Source organism: Saimiri boliviensis, chromosome 8, assembly GCF_048565385.1.
Source record: "Saimiri boliviensis isolate mSaiBol1 chromosome 8, mSaiBol1.pri, whole genome shotgun sequence".
Taxonomy (NCBI): Eukaryota; Metazoa; Chordata; class Mammalia; order Primates; family Cebidae; genus Saimiri; species Saimiri boliviensis.
Window position 1 is genome coordinate 95,627,908 of NC_133456.1, and position 20,204 is coordinate 95,648,111.

The 20,204-nt window shown below is 38.7% G+C and overlaps 1 protein-coding gene across 1 annotated transcript in view; it reads right to left on the reverse strand.

Annotated features, from left to right (window-relative positions):
* The window catches only part of YME1L1 (YME1 like 1 ATPase), a 45,937-nt gene that overhangs the window by 5,454 nt on the left and 20,279 nt on the right, over nt 1-20,204 (reverse strand). Inside the window, exons 9-17 of the mRNA XM_003930685.3 lie at nt 15,172-15,262; nt 10,436-10,588; nt 9,695-9,827; nt 8,279-8,341; nt 7,335-7,447; nt 6,194-6,349; nt 2,259-2,410; nt 1,054-1,180; nt 896-969 (exon numbers count right to left, since the gene is read on the reverse strand). Of these exons, the coding sequence (XP_003930734.1) occupies nt 896-969; nt 1,054-1,180; nt 2,259-2,410; nt 6,194-6,349; nt 7,335-7,447; nt 8,279-8,341; nt 9,695-9,827; nt 10,436-10,588; nt 15,172-15,262 (1,062 nt within the window). The remainder of the gene's footprint in view (nt 1-895; nt 970-1,053; nt 1,181-2,258; nt 2,411-6,193; nt 6,350-7,334; nt 7,448-8,278; nt 8,342-9,694; nt 9,828-10,435; nt 10,589-15,171; nt 15,263-20,204) is intronic.

Here is a 20,204-nt window from a genome sequence, read left to right on the forward strand (position 1 = left end):
TGGCTCCAGTGAGCCAACAACATGCCACTGGACTCCAGTATGGACAACAGAGCAAGACTCCATCTCAAAACAAAACAAAAAAAACAAAAACACCCCACAAACCCACTAACATCAAAATAGTAAAAGTATGGACAAAAGAGAAAATTTAAAATCTTTTTTTTTTTTTTTTTTTTTTGAGACAGGGTCTTGCTCTGTCACTCAGGGTACAGTACAGTGGTATGACCATGACTCACTGTAGCCTTGACCTCCTGGATTCAGGCAGTCCTCCTAACTCAGACTCCCAAGTAGCTGGGAATACAGTACACACCATCACACCTGGCTAATTTTTGTATTTTTTGAAGAGATGCGGTTGTGCCATGTTGCCCAGACTGGTCCAGAACTCCTAGGCTAAAGCAATGCAGCTTCCTTAGCCTCCCAAAGTGCTGGGATTACAGGTGTGAGCCACTGCGCCCAGCCTAAAATCATTTTAAGTCTGGTTCTGAGTACTTTCTTAAAAAACCTTGGCAGCTACTTCAAATATAGATATCCATCATTCACAGAGTATAATGGTACTTCAAGAACAATGAGAAGATGAAAATATGAAATATATGGAAATGGTAAAGTAACCAACTCTGAAAGTAGGCTCTTTTACACCATATGGGAAGAAAGGAATTCACCTTGCTTTATCACTTAACTCATGAAGTGATCATTACTGTCTGGGCAGCTCATTCTGAGGAGCTAAGAAAAGTCTCCTTTTCCTTATTCGGAGAATAACAATGTTCAGAATAAGCAACCTCAAACCATTAGAGTAAGAGAGAGAAAAAGTAAATGTTACCAATTTATAATCAGAACCATCTCTTAAATCAACACTTGGCATGTAATTTGATATGTGAATATGATTAAAATAATCTATTACCTTTTCACTCATTCCAAATTTGGTAACCATCCGCTTTGCTATTTTAGTGGCATTATCAAAATCACTGGAAGCACCTAAAATAAAAACATACAACACTTTTTTTTAAACATCTTTAAGATCACATATAATTTGAACTAAAACTATTCTTTAAAGCTAACCTGTTGTAATATGGTCAGTTCCAAATATAAGCTCCTCTGCCACTCTTCCTCCCATACTAACATCCATTTGTGCAAGCAGCTGGGATCTAGTTTCATTCCATCTGTCATTCTCAGGTAACAGGGACACCTGTTAAAAACCAATCAGATAAAAAGTAAGAAAAGAAATTCAGATACAGGCTGTGTGCAGTGGCTCATTCCTGTAGTCTCAGCACTTTGGGAGGCTGAGGTGGGAGGAACACTTGAGCTCAGGAGTTTGAGACCAGCCTGGGCAACATCATGAGACCCCCCATCTCTATAAAACAACATAAAAATTTAAAGAAAAGAAATTCTGATACAGTTCTGAGATAGTTACATTAAAAAATCAGAATTTCAGCACCTTAAGACTGGGGGAAATAAAAAAATAAAAATGAGAAGTACTTCATACCATGTTGCTGAAAGCTGGTCATCAGGGGATTGATGAAAAATCAGCAATTAGAAAATTTAAAAATCCATTATAAAGCAATAACAATAGGTGGATAATGCTACAATAGGACTGTTTTCTCCCCAAGTGCATAGAAATTTTTTAAATGTCTACAAATTTGAAAGATCTGATAAACCTATACTGAATGAGAAAAATTTTAGAGAAACTACTAAATCACTTACTAATATCTTCTCTTTGGGGGCAGCAGAGCAATTAGATATTTAAGAATGCAGGGTGTGGTGGCTCACACCTGTAATCCCAGCACTTTGGGAGGCTGAGGCGGGTGGATCACCTGAGGTCAGGAGTTTCAGACCAGCCGGGCCAACATAGTGAAACCCCATCTCTACTAAAAATACAAAAACTAGCTGGGCATGATGGCAGGCACCTGTAATCCCAGCTATTCTAGAGAATGAGGCAGGAGAACTGCTTGAACCCAAGAGGCGGAGGTTGCAGTGAGCCGAGATTGTGCCATTGCACTCCAGCCTGGGCAACAAGAGCAAAACCCTATCTCAAAAAAAAAAAAAAAAAGAAGGTTTACTGTCATTACTCAAATTTTATAATGTAAATATATAATATGAACTATATTAAGAAAATAGTCTTTATAAATTTCACAAATCAGGAAGTGAAAGAAGTATCAAAAATGTAGGATGTAGTCAAATTTTCTCTGTAAATGTTTTAGTCAGCTATTCTTACAAAAGCTTCTGTAAAGTTATGTTTGAAAACAAAAAAACTACAAAAAACTTACATGTCCAAGTGTTGGCCCCCGTGGCATGATTGTAGCTTTGTTGATAGGCATTGCATCTTTTGTGTAATATGCAATAATGGCATGACCAGATTCATGATACGCTGTGATCGTTTTGTTTTTGTTATCAATTTCCACACTTCTTCTTTCAGGACCTAAGATAAAAATTTAATTAAGTAAATAAAATACTCCACTAGAAAGGTATATTTAAATCAACAAAACACATTCTTATCTGCAAATCAAACACACTCCACCCTTTCTATCAGCAGGTTGTGCATCCATAGATTCAACCAAGAAAGGATTAAAAGTATGAGCGGTGGCTCAAGCCTGTAATCCCAGCACTTTGGGAGGCCGACGCGGGTGGATCACGAGGTCAAGAGATCGAGACCATCCTGGTCAACATGGTGAAACCCCGTCTCTACTAAAAATACAAAACATTAGCTGGGCATGGTGGCGTGTGTCTGTAATCCCAGCCACTCGGGAGGCTGAGGCAGGAGAATTGCCTGAACCCAGGAGGCGGAGGTTGCGGTGAGCCAAGATCGCGCCATTGCACTCCAGCCTGGGTAACAAGAGTGAAACTCTGTCTCAAAAAAAAAAAAAAAGTATGGGGAAGAGGAACAATAAAAAATAATACAAATTTTAAAAAAACAGTATAACACAACTATTTACAGAGCATTTATATTGTATTAGTAATCTACAGATGATTTGAAGTATACAGGAGAATTGTGTAGGTTATATGCAAATAGTATACCATTTTATAAAAGACACTTGAGCATCCTTAACTTCTAGTATCTACATGGGTCGTGGACCCAATCCCCACCCCCTCAGTGGATACTGAGGTGTGACTGTGTCTGACATGGGATTAATATTAAAAAACAAAAAACTAATTCTCGGGCGTGGTGGCTCATGCCTGTAATCCCAGCACTCTGGGAGGCTGACGCGGGTGGATCACCTGAGGTCAGAAGTTCGAGACCAGCCAGACCAACATGATGAAACCCCGTCTCTACTAAAATACAAAAATTAGCTGCGTGAGGAGGAGTGTGCCTGTAGTCCTAGCTATTCAGGAGGCTGAGACATGAGAATTGCTTGAGTCTGGGCGGCAGAGGTTGCAGTGAGCTGAGATGGCGCCACTGCACTCCAGCCTGGGTGACAGAGCAAGACACTGTCCCAAAAAATAAAATTAAAATTAAAAAATAAAAAATGAATTCTCCTTAAAGTCATTTTTTTTTTTTAAAGACAGAGTCCTGGCCAGGAACGGTGGCTCATGCCTATAATCCAGCACTTTGGGAGGTCGAGGTGGGTGGATCACAAGGTCAGGAGTTTGAGACTAGCCTGGCTAACATGGTGAAACTTCATTTCTACTAAAGATACAAAACATTAACCAGGTATGGTGGCGCACACCTGTAATCCCAACTACTCGGGAGTCTGAGGCAGGAGAATCACTTGAACCCGGGAGGCAGAGGTTACAGTGAGCCAAGATGGTGCCATTGCACTCCAGCCTGGGCATCAGGGCGAGACTCTATCTCAAAAAAAAAAAAAGATGGAGTCCTTGCTCTTGTCGCTGGAGTGTAATGGCTCAATTTCAGCTCACTGTAACCACCTCTGCCTCCTGGGTTCAAGTGATTCTTCTGCCTCAGCCTCCCAAGTAGCTGAGATTACCAGCACCTGCCACCAGGCCTGGCTAATTTTTCTGTTTTTAGTAGAGACAGGGTTTCACCATGTTGGCCAGACTGGTCTCAAAGTCCTGACCTCATGATTCACCTGCCTCAGCCTCCCAAAGTGCTGGGATTATAGGCATGAGCCATTGCACCCAGCCTAAAGTCACTTTTATAATAGCTCACTACGACCTTGAACTCTTGGCCTCAAGTAATCTGCCCATCTTGGCCTCCCAAAGTGCTGAGATTACAGCTGTGAGCCACTGTGCCTAGCTTTAGTATTTTTGTTTTTCTTTTTAAACAGCCTGGAGTTCAGTTGTGTGATTACAGCTCACTGTAGCTTCAACTTCTTGGACTTAAGCAATCTTCCCACCTCAGATTCCTGAATAGATGGGACCACAGGCACATGCTACACTGCCCGGCTAATTTTTAAAATTTTTGGTAGAGAGAGAGTCTCGCTATGTTGCCCAGCTGATCTTGATCTCCAACAATTCTGGGCTCAAGCGGTCCTCCTGCCTCAGCCTCCCAAAATGCTGGGATTACAGGTGTGAGCCACCACACACCCAACCTATAAATATTTTATTTTATTTTATTTTATTTTTATTTTTATTTTCTTTTTCAGATGGAGTTTCACTCTTGTTACCCAGGCTGGAGTGCAATGGCGCGATCTCGGCTCACCACAACCTCCGCCTCCTGGGTTCAGGCAATTCTCCTGCCTCAGCCTCCTGAGTAGCTGGGATTACAGGCAGGCGCCACCATGCCCAGCTAATTTTTTGTATTTTTAGTAGAGACGGGGTTTCACCATGTTGACCAAGGTGGTCTTGATTTCTTGACCTTGTGATCCACCCGCCTCGGCCTCCCAAAGTGCTGGGATTACAGGCTTGAGCCACTGCCTCGGCCTTCCCTATAAATATTTTAAACAGAGTAAACGTTTTTTAAAATGGGCAGAATTCATTCTATAACACATACAAACTGTAACAATTTATCTGCAAACCAAAACTGTCAAAACTATCATCTTAATTCTTTTTTTTTTTTTTTTGAGACGGAGTTTCGCTCGTTACCCAGGCTGGAGTGCAATGGCGCGATCTCGGCTCACCGCAACCTCCGCCTCCTGGGTTCAAGCAATTCTCCTGCCTCAGCCTCCTGAGTAGCTGGGATTACAGGCACATGCCACCATGCCCAGCCAATTTTTTATATCTTTTTTTTTTTTTTTTGAGACGGAGTTTCGCTCTTGTTACCCAGGCTGGAGTGCAATGGCGCGATTTCAGCTCACCGCAACCTCCGCCTCCTGGGTTCAGGCAATTCTCCTGCCTCAGCCTCCTGAGTAGCTGGGATTACAGGCACGCGCCACCATGCCCAGCTAATTTTTTGTATTTTTAGTAGAGACGGGGTTTCACCATGTTGACCAGGATGGTCTCGATCTCTCGACCTCGTGATCCACCCACCTCGGCCTCCCAAAGTGCTGGGATTACAGGCTTGAGCCACCACGCCCGGCCAATTTTTTATATCTTTAGTAGAGACGGGGTTTCACCATGTTGACCAGGATGGTCTCGATCTCTCGACCTCGTGATCCACCCGCCTCAGCCTCCCAAAGTGCTGGGATTACAGGCTTGAGCCACCGCGCCTGGCTTTATCATCTTAATTCTTACATCAAAAGGGAAAACTTAGTTCTATTTCTATAAAATAACTTCCAATTTAATAAGAATATCTTAACTAACCTGTTTTTAAGCCAATCCAAGATTTAAAATGAAAATTAAGCACAGGATAAAGTTAAGCATTCTTTTTATCAGCAACGTCAGAAAAGAGGAAATGTGTATGTGCCCCATCTCCCCATCAGCAGTATAACTACATAATTATATAAGCCATTAGTATATATTTGTTTTATAAGAGGCCAAATTATGGTGTTGTCAAGTATATATTTTCATGTTCCCATCACATTTTTAACCTTTCCAGTCAGAAAAAAAGGTATTCTAAGAAAGAGACGGAACTAATAAATGTGGTATACTATAAAATCAGTCTGTATCACTGACAAGAGTATTGTCAAGAAAATGTTAGTTTACTGGCATTTTGTTTGACTGTTAAATTAGGAATTCTGTAAAATCATTTATTACAAATTTTGAAAACCCAGACAGTGAACTTTTACAGTAAAATTAGATTCAACATGGCTTAAGAGTAAGATTAGATTCAACATGGCTTCAGCTGTTTGAATAGAGTATTTGCCGCAAATGAATTATCTAACACAATGAAAAGCAAAAGACAGAAAAAAAAACGAAGGAAACCTACCCATTAGAATTTTGTCTTTGGAAAACTCCAGCTCCTTCATGGTAACCATTTCTTTTCCATCAACAGCTGCCTTTAACGCAGCCTGGTTCACAAGATTCTCCAACTCTGCTCCAGAAAAGCCAACAGTACCTCGAGCTATAATTTCTGGATCAATGGCTAATGTAAAAAGAAAACACAATAAAAGTCCAAAACAAGTAAAAGAAAGCTCTTCACAAAGAACTCACATGCCTGCCAGGCCAGGTGGCTCATGCCTGTAATCCGAACACTTTGAGAGGCTGAGGCAAGTGGATCACCTGAGGTCAGGAGTTCCAGACCAGCCTGGCCAACATGGTAAAACCCTGTCTCTACTAAAAATAGAAAAATTAGCTGGACATGGTGGCGTGCACCTGCAATTCCAGCTACTCGGGAGGCTGAGGCAGGAGATTTGCTTGAACCCGGGAGATGGAGGTTGTGCCATTGCACTCAAACCTGAGCAAAAGAGTGAAACCCTGTCTCAAAAAAAAAAGAAAAAAAAAATTCCAAGGGAAAATACCTAGCTGTTCTGAGACATAGTTTAGACATTTTTTTTTTCTATCAATTTCATCTGGAAATACTTTGGACTAAAAATTGCCTTTATTGTAGGAAACATATATAGTTTAATGAATTGATTCAGTATCTCTGAAACTACTGCAGCTTTAATAATTTCATTTATTATTCAAGTGGGTAATAAATTCAATTGTGTTTTATTTTATAATTTGCTTTCTTCTCTTTTGGCCCCATATTGAATATATCATGAGCTACTGTTTCGGCAGCCTTTTCTGTTCTTTTGCATTTGCATTTTACATTCATCTCAAAAATGTGTGTGTGTGTGTGTGTGTGTGTACATATACACACACAAACACACATATATCTCCTCAAATATTATCTTTCTGAATACTCTAAAAAACCTTTCTTTAGAATCAGAGTTTAAAACAATAGAATCTCCTGGGTATACACTAAGGAATAGACTTTTAAATGAACATACTAATGGAAAAACAAAAGATAAAAATGAACTGGCCTTTTAACATTAATACATTTATCATGAAAGAACCACAAACAGGGGGAGAGGTATATTACCACTTTATAGAAATAATAATGTTTGCTTTGATAGAATTAGACTTACACTGATCGAACTTTATTTTATTGAGATACCATTTCAAAATTTCCGTGCGACCTTTTACATCTGGTCTTGGAACTGTAACTTGCATGTCAAAACGACCAGGACGTATTAAGGCACTACAGGAAGAATGAAAAGGAAAATATAAATTAATAAACTGACTATGTTAAAGCTCAAATTCAACAAGATTGACATCCTAATAACATGAATGGGAACCCAATGGCAGCCAGAGAACAGATGGACTTTTGTACATAAATATTCAGATAATTCCTTTTAAAACACAGCTTAAGTAGCAGTGTCAATAACCAGAAGGCAGAACAAAGGTTCATTCAGATACATGTGTGTACCTAGGTAGCCTACTCCTCAGAAATAAAAGCATGCAAGTAACTAAGTCCAGGAAGAAATAATTCTACAATAAACTACTATGAGAACCACATATCCATCTCGAGTGCTAAGTACAGACTGTTAGTAGAGTGTTAGGCAATGGCAAACTACTGATCAAATGAAAATATGAGTAACTTCTACAATAAAACTTTTTTCATAGTAACTTTAAACCTAGTTACAATACTATAGTCAATTTATTTTTAAAATGCTCTCTATATAAAACTTTGGTGACATACAACAAAAATATTTTAACAGTTTTATTGAGATGTAATTCATTTAACAGAATTTAAAGTAAATACTTCAGCGGTTTTTAAAGTATTCAGAATTGCACAACCATCACCACAATCTAATTTTAGAATATTCCCATCCCCTCAGAAGAAATCCCATATCCAATGGCAGCCATTCCCCATTCTCCCTAACCTCTGGTAACAGCTAACCTAATCTGTCTCTGTGGATTTGCTTATTCTGGATGTTGCATATAAATGGAATCATACAATGTGATCTTTTGCAATGTACTTTTTCTAGCATGTAACACTATTTCACAAAGATCTTCTTTTAATACTTACTTATCTAATGCCTCTGGGAAGTTTGTGGCTCCTATTATGATAACTCCTTCATTGGGTTTAAAACTATATAGGAAAAAAAATAGTATCTTTTCACTAACATCGAAGCACAGCACACATGTAGAAATGCTCTACACAAAACTGGTTTGTTTTCTTGAGACTGGGACTCACTTTGTGGCCTAGGCTGGAGCACACGGGTACAATCATAGCTCACTGCAGCCTCTAACTCCCGGGCTGAAGTGATCCTTCTGCCTCAACCTTTCAAGTAGCTAGAACAACAGGTGCATGCCACTATACCTAATTTATTTTTATTTTTCATTTATTTTTTATTAAAATTTCTCCCTAATTTCTAGGTACAAACCACTGACTTTTTTTTTGAGACAGAGTCTCACTGTCACCCAGGCTGGAGTGCAATGGCACTCATTGCAAACTCTACCTCCCAGGTTCAAGCGATTCTCATGTCTCAGCCTCCCAAGTAGTCAGGTTATAGGTGCCTGTCACCACACTCAGCTAATTTTTCTATTTTTAGTAGAGATGAGGTTTTACCATGTTGGCCAAGCTGGTCTTTCCTGACCTCAGGTGATCAACCCACCTTAGCCTCCCAAAGTGCTAGGATTACAGGCTTGAGCCACTGTGCCCAGCAACTATTTTAATTTTTAGTACAGACAGGGTCTTGCTATGTTGACCAGGCAGGTTTTGAATTCCTGGCCTCAAGTAATCCTCCCACTTTGGCTTTCAAAATTCCTGGGATTACAGGTGTGAGCCACCAAGCCCAGCTTCATTAATCAAACAACAGCCTATAAAAGAGACTGATAATAAACCACCAGTCATCTGTGATTACATAATTTCACAATTATCTGGTCTACGTAGAAAAAGATAACCTGATATAGAAAGCTTAGGTGCCTGGTTAATTTTTGAAAAGTTACTTTCAAGTATACCAATTTAAATTATTCACTACTGGGCTTCCTATGTGGTTTCAAAATTGACTTTTAATATACTTCTTTCAAAGCAACATTACCTCTTGCTTTTTATATTATGAACATTGATGTAACCTTTAAATCTGCCACAACATTCAAAGCTAGTCATAAATTGTGTAGAAACAAGTATATTTCTTCAAACAGACTACCAGTCTCAGCTTGAATCATTGTGTTTTTATCATAGTATAACAATAAATGAAAAATAATATAAATGCCACAAATTAAATAAGGTAAGTTGATATTCAAATATCCAATTAGTGATGAAAACAATACAATACTGAGAAAAAAAGCTTGAGTTCTTGCATAACGGACTACTCTGTTTCCTATATACATTTTTCATATATGAAATGCCTTATGGAAATAATTTGCGTAAGATCAGTTCTACGTATATCAAATGCTGGGAGGCATCGCTATATTCTAACACAAAAGAAGACTCAATTACCCATCCATTTCAGCAAGAAGTTGATTTATGGTCTGCCTTGAATATGGATGCATTGGAGATTCAATTCTCTTCCCACCAACAGAATCCAATTCATCAATAAATATAACACAAGGAGCATTCGCTTTTGCTTCTCCTAGAAAAACAAAAAAGATTCAAATAAGCTGAAAGAAGTCAACACTTTTGAACAAAATGAGATAAATATTAAAATCCTATAAAACTGTCAAAAGCCAATAAAAACTATTAATTGGAAGAAAATACAAAAAAGGAGGTCATTTTTTATTGATTTAAGAATAGTAGCTTCAGGGTAGGGGGAACTATACCAAAGAAAATGATATAAAATAAAAACAATTGGGGATTCATTCTTCCTAGCTATACAAATATTATATACAATCAGGTTTGAAGCTAATTATTCCTTAATTCCATACTATAAAATTCATTAATAAAATGAAAGCAAATAAAGAAATAAAAGAAACAACTAAGAGATTTTTGGTAGCCTGCAACCTCTTCTTGCACTTCCACTAACTCTGCTGATAATTCGTATATTAAGTTACCCAAACCAAAATCCCACGATGGCTATTCTGGCTATCAATCAAAACTAATTAGCATGCAAAGCTGGAGGCCACAAAAAATCGAAATTAAAAAAATGAAGAAAAAAGTAATTAGCAAAGAAAGGGTAAGATACACACTTCCCTCTAAAATTAACAAAATTTAGCACTGTGTGAAAGATATAACAAAACCTACTAAAAAGATTTCTGATACGGCTGGCTCCCACACCCACAAACATCTCATCAAATTCTGATCCAGAAGCATAATAAAAAGGAACATCAGCCTCTCCTGCCACAGCTCGGGCAAGAAGTGTCTTTCCAGTCCCTGGTGGTCCAACTAAAAGAATTCCTAAAAAAAAAAAAAAATGAAAACAAGAATGATTCAAAGTGTTTTTTAAAAATCCCTTGATATGAACCTATAAAACAATTATTCATTCATATAATTTTTAGGTTGAGGTCACACCAATAACGAATATTTTGAAACACAGAAAACCGTACCTGTTTCTGCTAACAGTTCACTTCAGAATCTTGTCCAAAATTAATCTTCCTGTGTCATATAAATATTGTTTACATATCAAAAACATGACAAGGAGAATCTTGAGGCAAAAATATATAAACCCATTTATTACTAAATAAGATAAAACTTCATGTAGAAATAGATTAAAAGAATAAATAGCCGGGTGCAGTGGCTCACATCTGTAATCCCAGCACTTTGGGAGGCTGAGGTAGGCAGATCACAAGGTCAGAAGATCAAGACCATCCTAGCTAACATGGTGAAATCCCGTCTCTACCAAAAATACAAAAAAATTAGCTGGGTGTAGCGGCACACGCCTGTATTCCCAGCTACTTGGGAGGCTTAGGCAGGAGAATCGCTTGAACCCGGGAGGCAGAGGTTGCAGTGAGCCGAGATCACACCACTGCACTCCAGCCTGGGCGACAGAGCAAGACACTGTCTCAAAAAAAAAAAAAAAAAAAAGGCCGGGCGCGGTGGCTCAAGCCTGTAATCCCAGCACTTTGGGAGGCCGAGGCGGGTGGATCACGAGGTCGAGAGATCGAGACCAACCTGGTCAACATGGTGAAACCCCGTCTCTACTAAAAATACAAAAAATTAGCTGGGCATGGTGGTGCGTGCCTATAATCCCAGCTACTCAGGAGGCTGAGGCAGGAGAATTACCTGAACCCAGGAGGCGGAGGTTGCGGTGAGCCGAGATCGCGCCATTGCACTCCAGCCTGGGTAACAAGAGCGAAACTCCGTCTCAAAAAAAAAAAAAAAAAAAAAAAAGACTAAACAATTAAATGTAAATGTAATTCATGAATCTTGATTTGATGTATTTTCATAAAGAACAAAATATTGTAGGGACATTTGGTGATGTTTAAACAAGACTGGAGAGTACACGACATTAAGAAAATGGTATTGCCGGGCGCGGTGGCTCAAATCTGTAATCCCAGCACTTTGGGAGGCCGAGGTGGGTGGATCATGAGGTCAAGAGATCGAGACCATCCTGGTCAACATGGTGAAACCCCGTCTCTACTAAAAATACAAAAATTAGCGTATGCCTGTAATCCCAACTACTCAGGAGGCTGAGGCAGGAGAATTGCTTGAACCTAGGAAGCAGAGGTTGCAGTGAGCTGAGACCACGCCATTGTACTCCAGCCTGGGTAACAAGAGCGAAACTCCGTCTCAAAAAACAAAAAAAGAAAATGGTATTAATTTTCTTTGTTGGGATAGGATTATTACATTTATTTAGGATACTGTCCTTATTCTTAGGTGATGTAAAACAGTCTTTAGATGTCAAGTAGTTGATGTCTATCGTTTTCTTTCAAATGTTCAGGGGGAGAGGGGGAATGCACACATACACAGAAAGTAAATAGGACAAAATGTTAATAAATGTTCAGTGTAAGTGGATAGGATATGGATGTTAATTGTACTGTTCTTTCAAGGTTTTCCATATGTTTGAAAATTTTCATATCAGAAATATTTTCACGTTAGAAAAATAGTATTTCCTGATTTATATGTTTTTATAAATATACATATTACATTAAAAAGCAACAAAACTTCCTTATATACATGTTTGCAGCATTTTAACATAAAAAAAAATTTTAAAGTAAGTTCAAGCTCAAAAACAGCTTTAAGACTATCCTAGTATTGTCATGTTTTAGTGATATTTAACTGGTTTAAATAATATTAATTTTTGTGGATTACATCTTGGCATCTGAAGATTTTTCTACAAATTCACACTGCTCAAATTTTCTACAAATTTAAAATACTCCTTGTGATTAGAAAGAGGAAGAGTGTAACTATTAATAATTCTATAATTTTTTTTTTTTTTTTTTTTGAGACGGAGTTTCGCTCTTGTTACCCAGGCTGGAGTGCAATGGCGCGATCTCAGCTCACCGCAACCTCCGCCTCCTGGGTTCAAGCAATTCTCTTGCCTCAGCCTCCTGAGTAGCTGGGATTACAGGCACGTGCCACCATGCCCAGCTAATTTTTTGTATTTTTAGTAGAGACGGGGTTTCACCATGTTGAACAGGATGGTCTCGATCTCTCGACCTTGTGATCCACCTGCCTCGGCCTCCCAAAGTGCTGGGATTACAGGCTTGAGCCACCATGCCCGGCCCAATAATTCTATAATTTTAAACATTCACTCTGTAATGTGATAGCACTGATTTAATAAATGTGCCCTAAATTCGCAAAGGTTCCTGCAAATAATTTCATACATTTCTGTATTCTCAGTAGAGATGGGTGGCAGTATAAAAACAAGCATTAAAAAGGAGTGTAGCCGGGCGCGGTGGCTCAAGCCTGTAATCCCAGCACTTTGGGAGGCCGAGGCGGGTGGATCACGAGGTCAAGAGATCGAGACCATCCTGGTCAACATGGTGAAACCCCGTCTCTACTAAAAATACAAAAAAATTAGCTGGGCATGGTGGCACGTGCCTGTAATCCCAGCTACTCAGGCGGCTGAGGCAGGAGAATTGCCTGAATGCAGGAGGCGGAGGTTGCGGTGAGCCGAGATCGCGCCATTGCACTCCAGCCTGGGTAATGAGCGAAACTCCTCCTCAAAAAAAAAAAAAAAAAAAGGAGTGTAATCCTTTAACTCAGCAATTCCATTTCTAGAAATTTATTCTAAGGAGATAATTAAGCATGCAGGCAAAGCCTTGAATTAAGATGATCATCACAGTACTATTTTTAATAGCAAAAAACTGGAAACCATATAAAAATTCAATATAAATAGTTAACTTGTGATACAACCATAAATTAGAATAATACTATGCAATCAATAAAAATCATGTTAACCATGAGAAAACTTCAGGCAAAGCTAAACTGAGTACATTCTATAAATAATTAGGCAAGTATTCTTTGCAATAGTAAAAATCATGAAAGATTCTCTCCTCCCTACTCCCTCACAAAAAGGCTAAGGAATTGTTCCATTTAAAAAAAAAAAAAAAAAAAAAAAAAGGGTAAAAACCTAATTATGTGTGATCCTGGATTGAGTCCTGAACTGGGGAAAAGGGTAGGGATCAGGGCAACACTACAAAGGATACTACTGTAACAAATGCTGAAATTTGAACATAGACTATAAATTTGATAATGGTTATGTATGTATGTTTAATGTCCTTTTCTTTTTTTTTTTGAGACAGAGTCTTACTCTGTCACTCAGGCTGGAGTGCAGTGGCACAATCTTGGCTCACGGCAACCTCCATCTCCCAGGTTCAAGCAATTCTCCTGCCTCAGCCTCCAGAGTAGCTAGGATTACAGGTGCCTGCCACCAAGCCTGGCTAATCATTTTTTGTATTTTTAGTAGAGACGAAGTTTCACCATGTCGGCCAGGCTGGTTGGAACTCCAACGGACCCCGGTTGAAGATCAGCCTGGTTTCGAACTCCTGACCTCAAGCAATCCACTTGCCTCCACCTTTCAAAATGCTGGGATTATAAGCATGAGCCACCATGCCCAGTTAATGTCCTAATCTTAGTATTATTCTGGAATTACATAAAAGAATATCCTTATTCTTAGGAAATACACACTTAGGGGTGATTATATTTACAATTTACTCTCAAATGTTAAAAGTTTATTTGTTACTTTGAGAGGCCAAAGGGGGTAGATCACGAGGTCAGAAGTTCAGGAACAGCCTGGCCAAAACAGTGAAACCCCATCTCTACTAAAAATACAAAAATTAGCCAGGCACAGTGGCAGGTGCCTGCAATCCCAGCTACTCAAGGGGCTGAGGCAGGAGAATTGCTTGAACCTGGGCAGCAGAGGTTTCAGTGACTGGAGATCCAGCCACTGCACTCCAGCCTGAGGGACAGAATGAGACTCTGTCTCAAAAAAAAAAAAAAAAAGTATTTACAAACAATATTTATATTTATATATGTGTAAAAAGACAAAGTGAATGGTTTTTGAAACGTACCTAGGTTGAGCGCGCTGGCTCATGCCTGCAGTCCTAGTGCTTTAGGAGGCCAGAGTGGATTGCTTGAGCCTAGGAGTTCAAGAGCAGCCTGGGCAACATGGAGTACCCCTGGCTCTACAAAAAATACAAAAATTAGCGGGCATGTGGTGTGTGTCTGTGGTCCCAGCTACTTGGGAGGGTCACCTGAACTCGGGAGGTCATGGTTACAGTGAGCCATGATTGTTGCATTGCTACACTCAAGCCTTTCAAGGCTGGGTCTGAAAAAAAAAACCCGCTAAATATTAAAAATTTGTGAGTCTAGGTTAGGGGTATCAGGAGTATTCTATGTTCTATTCTTGTAAGTTTGAAATTATATAAAAATTTGTAGTTACAAAAAAAAGGCTGTGGAATTGTATGTTGAGAATGAACATCTGTTTTATAAAACAGTATAAATAATTAAATTTTAATAAGTTAAAATTAAATTAGTAATATATTACAGGGTTTTTTTTTTGTATATAAAATCATAGCAAAGAAAAGATATCTTACCTTTTGGAAGTTTACCTCCAAGAACAGTAAATTTCTGTGGATTTTTCAAGAATTCAACCACTTCCTGTAATTCTTGTTTAGCTTCCTCCACCTAAAGTGACACAATGTTCCAAATAACTTTAGATAATGGACACATTTGGTTAAATTATCAAGGCTTCCCTTTTGAAAATCATAAATTTAATTTTGATATGGAATTAACCTAGCCTTCTCTGTTTTAGTGAAAGAAGCATACAAAAATGGCCCCTTATAAAACACCCAAAGTATTTTCCCTATTATTTCCAATTATGCAAAGTCTCCTTACTATCCCCCCAAAATTATTCTGAACTTTCATTTTCTGTGAGAAAACAAAGTCAAGTACATTGGGCAGGGTTAAAAAGAAACTAGAGAGGAGCATATTAAAACATGAAACATATCTTCATGCCAAAGGGCATTCTGAAATGTACAATTAATGTCATGATTCTCCTTTCAAGAAAATTTCTTAGACATATTTCTAGGAAATATTACACTTAAAAAGAGCAATGCTTTTTTGTTAGACTTGGAATGGTCTTTGAAAGTTATTCTGATTAAATCATCAAAATTTTACTAAAGTTTTAATCAAGTTTATGGTTAAAAACAAAGCATTTTCTTTTCACAGAGTATTTAAAAAAAAAAACAAAGCTTTGTCCACTCCTAGGTCTAGGAGAACTGTGAACATATATTCACTAAGAGATGTGTACGAGAATATTCACACCAGCTCTATTTCAGCCAAAAACTAGAAATAACCCAAATGCCCACCTGAAGTAGTATAATTGCACAGTGTTGTGGTATTCACATAATGGAATACTATGTAATAAGGATAAATAAACTACAACTCCAAATAACATAGATAGATCTCACAAACACCATGTTGAATAAAAGAAGCGTCATTCGCCGGGCGCGGTGGCTCAAGCCTGTAATCCCAGCACTTTGGGAGGCCGAGGCGGGTGGATCACGAGGTCCAGAGATCGAGACCATCCTGGTCAACATGGTGATTACTAAAAGTGCAAAAAATTAGCTGGGCATGGTGGCACGTGCCTGTAATCCCAGCTACTCAGGAGGCTGAGGCAGGAGAATTGCCTGAGCCCAGGAGGCGGAGGTTGCGGTGAGCCGAGATCGCGCCATTGCACTCCAGCCTGGGTAACAAGGGCGAAACTCCGAAAAGAGAGTATTTTATATGCATTACATTTATCTAAAATTCAAAAACAGGCAACATTTATGTATGGTATTAGGAAATTGTTCCTAGGAGGAGGAGTCAGTAACCAAAAGGAGGCATCAGGGAGGTTCTGGGCTTCTGATAACGTTCTGTTTCTTGAGCTGTGTACTTATAACACAGACACTTTGTGAAAATAGGTAGATTTGTGCACTTTTGTGTGAATTTGCTAAACTTCAATAAAATTTATGGTTAAAAAAAGACTTGCCTGGTTTATTAAGAGAACTTGAAAGATAGTATCCAGGTACTAAAAGAAGACTAAAATACATTTGGTTAAAATAATGCCAATTTTAAGTTGCAGGAATAAAGAAGAGATTAAACATAATTTGCTACTCAAATAAATTATATTCTCTCCCCAAATTCTGTGGCAAGAGAATTCCCACTTGAAGAACTTAAATCCATCAAGAAAAATAGTTCATGGGATCAAGGTAATGAATCAAGTTATTAAAAGCCCTTATTAATATTTTTAAGGATATATATGTCTATATATTCAGAAATTCTTGGCAAGGAAATGACATTCCTATAGAAGCTCTTTGAGATTTGGTAAAAAATTGATCACAGGAACTACATAATGGCAAACCTGTACTGGTAAATGCTACTGAATTACTTTGCTCTATATAAATTTAGGTCTTACAGCAATTATAAAATTGATTCATTATAGCATGGAAAACTTTGTATGGATCTGCCTTAATTGTGATGTCTACTTTCATTATACTTAGTCATCGGCATGGCTTTAGTGTAGTATTCAGAAATCCCCACATTTCAGGACAGGCATAGCGGCTCATGCCTACTACTACCCCAGCACTTTGTAAGGCTGACATGGGAGGACTACCTGAGCTCAAGAGTCTGAGACCAGCCTGGACAACAAAGTTAAGAGTCTGTCTGTACCCCACAAATGAAAAAAAAAGGGAAGGGGGAAGGGAAAAAGAAAAATCAGCTGGGCCTGGCTGCTCATGCCTATAATACCAGCACTTTGGGAGGGAAAGATGGATGGATTACTTGCGCTCAGGAGATCAAGACCAGCCTGGGTAACATAGCTAAATCCCAACTCTACGAAAAAAACCCAAAAATTAGCCAGGCATAGGGGCACATGCCTGTAGTCCCAGCGACCTGGGAGGCTGAGGCGGGAGGAGGGCTTGAGCCTGGGAGGAGGAGGTTGTCGTCAGCTAAGATTGCACCACTGCACTTCAACCTGGGTTACAGAGCCAGATCCTATCTAAAAATAACAATAAAATTTAGCCAGACCCTGTCTAAAAATAATAGTAAAAATAACAATAAAATTTAAAAATCAGCCAGGTGTGGTGGTGCATGCCTGTGATCTCGGCTACAAGGGAGGCTAAGGCAGGAAAATCACCTGAGCCCATAAGGTCAAAGCTGCAGTGAGAGAAGATCACACCATTGTGCTCCAGCCTGGGCAACAGAGTGACAGACCCTGTCTCAAAATAAATAAATAAATAAAAATAAAACTCTCATTCCAACTGCAAAAGGGTGGTATATTCAGTAAATAAGTATGTACATTACAGGCAGAAAATAACAATGCTCTATCTGACCACAGCCTTAATACAGGCTCAATTTAGAAAACACATGCAGACCTCAAACACAATGAGAAGGACCCTCCACACTGATGACTGAAGTTTTCCAATAATCACTGCACCAACCTCTTCCTCAACTGTTCCCTTTATACAATTCCAACAGGGTTCATAGCCATTTAAACTGGAAAGGAAAGGAAAGAACTGCTTGGTGTAAAACTATCATGATTCCCAATGCCTTACTCCCCAATAGTTGAGGCTGAAAAAACATGGTTATGTATAAACAGAGACGAGTATGTAAAGAGGAAAAGCCGAAATAATAACATAACCTATCTCTTCAGAGTTAGAATAGTCCTCAGATCACGTACTTCAAATCCCTCCTGCAAGAAAAATTTCTTCTAAATCATTCCTGAAAGATAATTACCCAGCCACTACAGTTCTCAGAAATCAAATATAATAGAACAGATACAATGGCAAAGCACAGAGAAGAGCACAGTGAGGGACTACAGTTCCAGAATTCATATTTGGGAGAGATAAAAGAAACAGAAAATAAATAGAAAAAAACACTCATTTTGACTTGTCTTGATGTAAACTCATGATTTCAAATTTCAAGTGAGCCCAACAGTTTTATTTCCATTTCCATTCATTCTCCTATTCCTACACAACTTACTTGCTCCACACACCACTCATTCCTTCTTTCCCAACCATATTCTCTCTGCTGATGACCTTGATTCTAACAATTTCCACAACCCCCCACCTACCAGTTTACCAACATTCCAACTTTATTTTGTATTATGAGATAAATTATCTGTGTTCCTCTGTCAGACAAAATCCAAGAATTGTTTGTAATCCTCTATTCCATCTCATTTCTTTCCACCTCTTATAAACCCACCCCAGTTAGAATTTGACCCCTTCTACGCCACTAAAATTGCTCTTTATCAGGTACACCAATGACCTACTGCTAAATCAAATGGTCAGTTCCCAGTTGGCCCATCAACAGCATTTCACATCACTGATCACTCCCCTCATCATAGAAATATTTTCTTCCAGGATACCATCTTGCCTAACTCACTGGCAGCACCTTCTCAGTCTTGGTTCTTTGGCTTTTCTTCTCTGTCTTGTGAACCTTCAAGAGCTCTATAGCTCAGTATTTAGACCTCTCTTCTAGTTACACTCACCCACTTGGTGATTTCATTCAAACATGTGGACTTAACATATATAGATAAATGTTAATTTCATATTTTTAATTCTAGCTCAGATCTCTCCCATACCTCCAAAGTGGTATATCCAAGTTACTCAACATTTTCATCTGAATCTCTCACACTTAACATACCTAAAACTGAATTTCAAAACTTTGTCCCCCAAATCTGCTCCACTCACAGCCTTTTAAAACCTCAGTAAAAGCAGCACACAGTAGCTTGCACTTGTAATCTCAGCGCTTTGGGAGGCTGAGGCAGGTGGATAACCTGAGGTCAGGAGTTTGAGAACAGCCTGGCTAACACGGTGAAATCCTGTTTCTACTAAAAAGACAAAAATTTAGCCAAGCGTAGTGGCACACACCTGTCATCCCAGCTACTCAGGAGGCTGAGGCATGAGAAATCACTACACGAGATGGGGTTGCAATGCTAAGATTGCGCCATTGCACTCCAGTTTGGGCAACAAGAGTGAAACTCCATCTCAAAAAATGAAACAAAGAAAACCCTCAGTAAATGTCAATTCTATCCTTCTAGTTGTTGAGACCAAAAATTTTGTGGTCCTTTTTGATTCCACTTTCTCTTACAGCCTACATTCCAATAAGAAATTCTATTAGTTCTACTTTCAAAAATGAACAAATCAGATACCCCAGTACTTCACAGCCTTTGCTCAATCTGTTCCTTTGGCCAGAAATGTTCTTTTCTCAGATAAATGCAGTTTATTCCATCTTCTCCAGATTTTCTCTCAAATGTCACCTTCTCCAACAATCACACCCTGAACACTCCATTTAAAACTACAACCCTTTTCCCAGAACTCCAATCCTCTTTACCCTGCTCTACTTTTTCCTCTACACACTTTTATTACCTTTTAACATACTCTATTTTCTTATATGACATATCAGTGTCCAATTCCTGCTTTTAGAATTTAAACTCTATGAAGGCAGAGATTATTCTATATCAGCAGCTAAAATAGGCCCTAGCACTTAATAATTGACACCATTAAATATTTTTGACACTATTAAATATTTAACAAATTAACTGACTATAAACTAGCATTTATCCATTCTATATGCTCAAGAAATA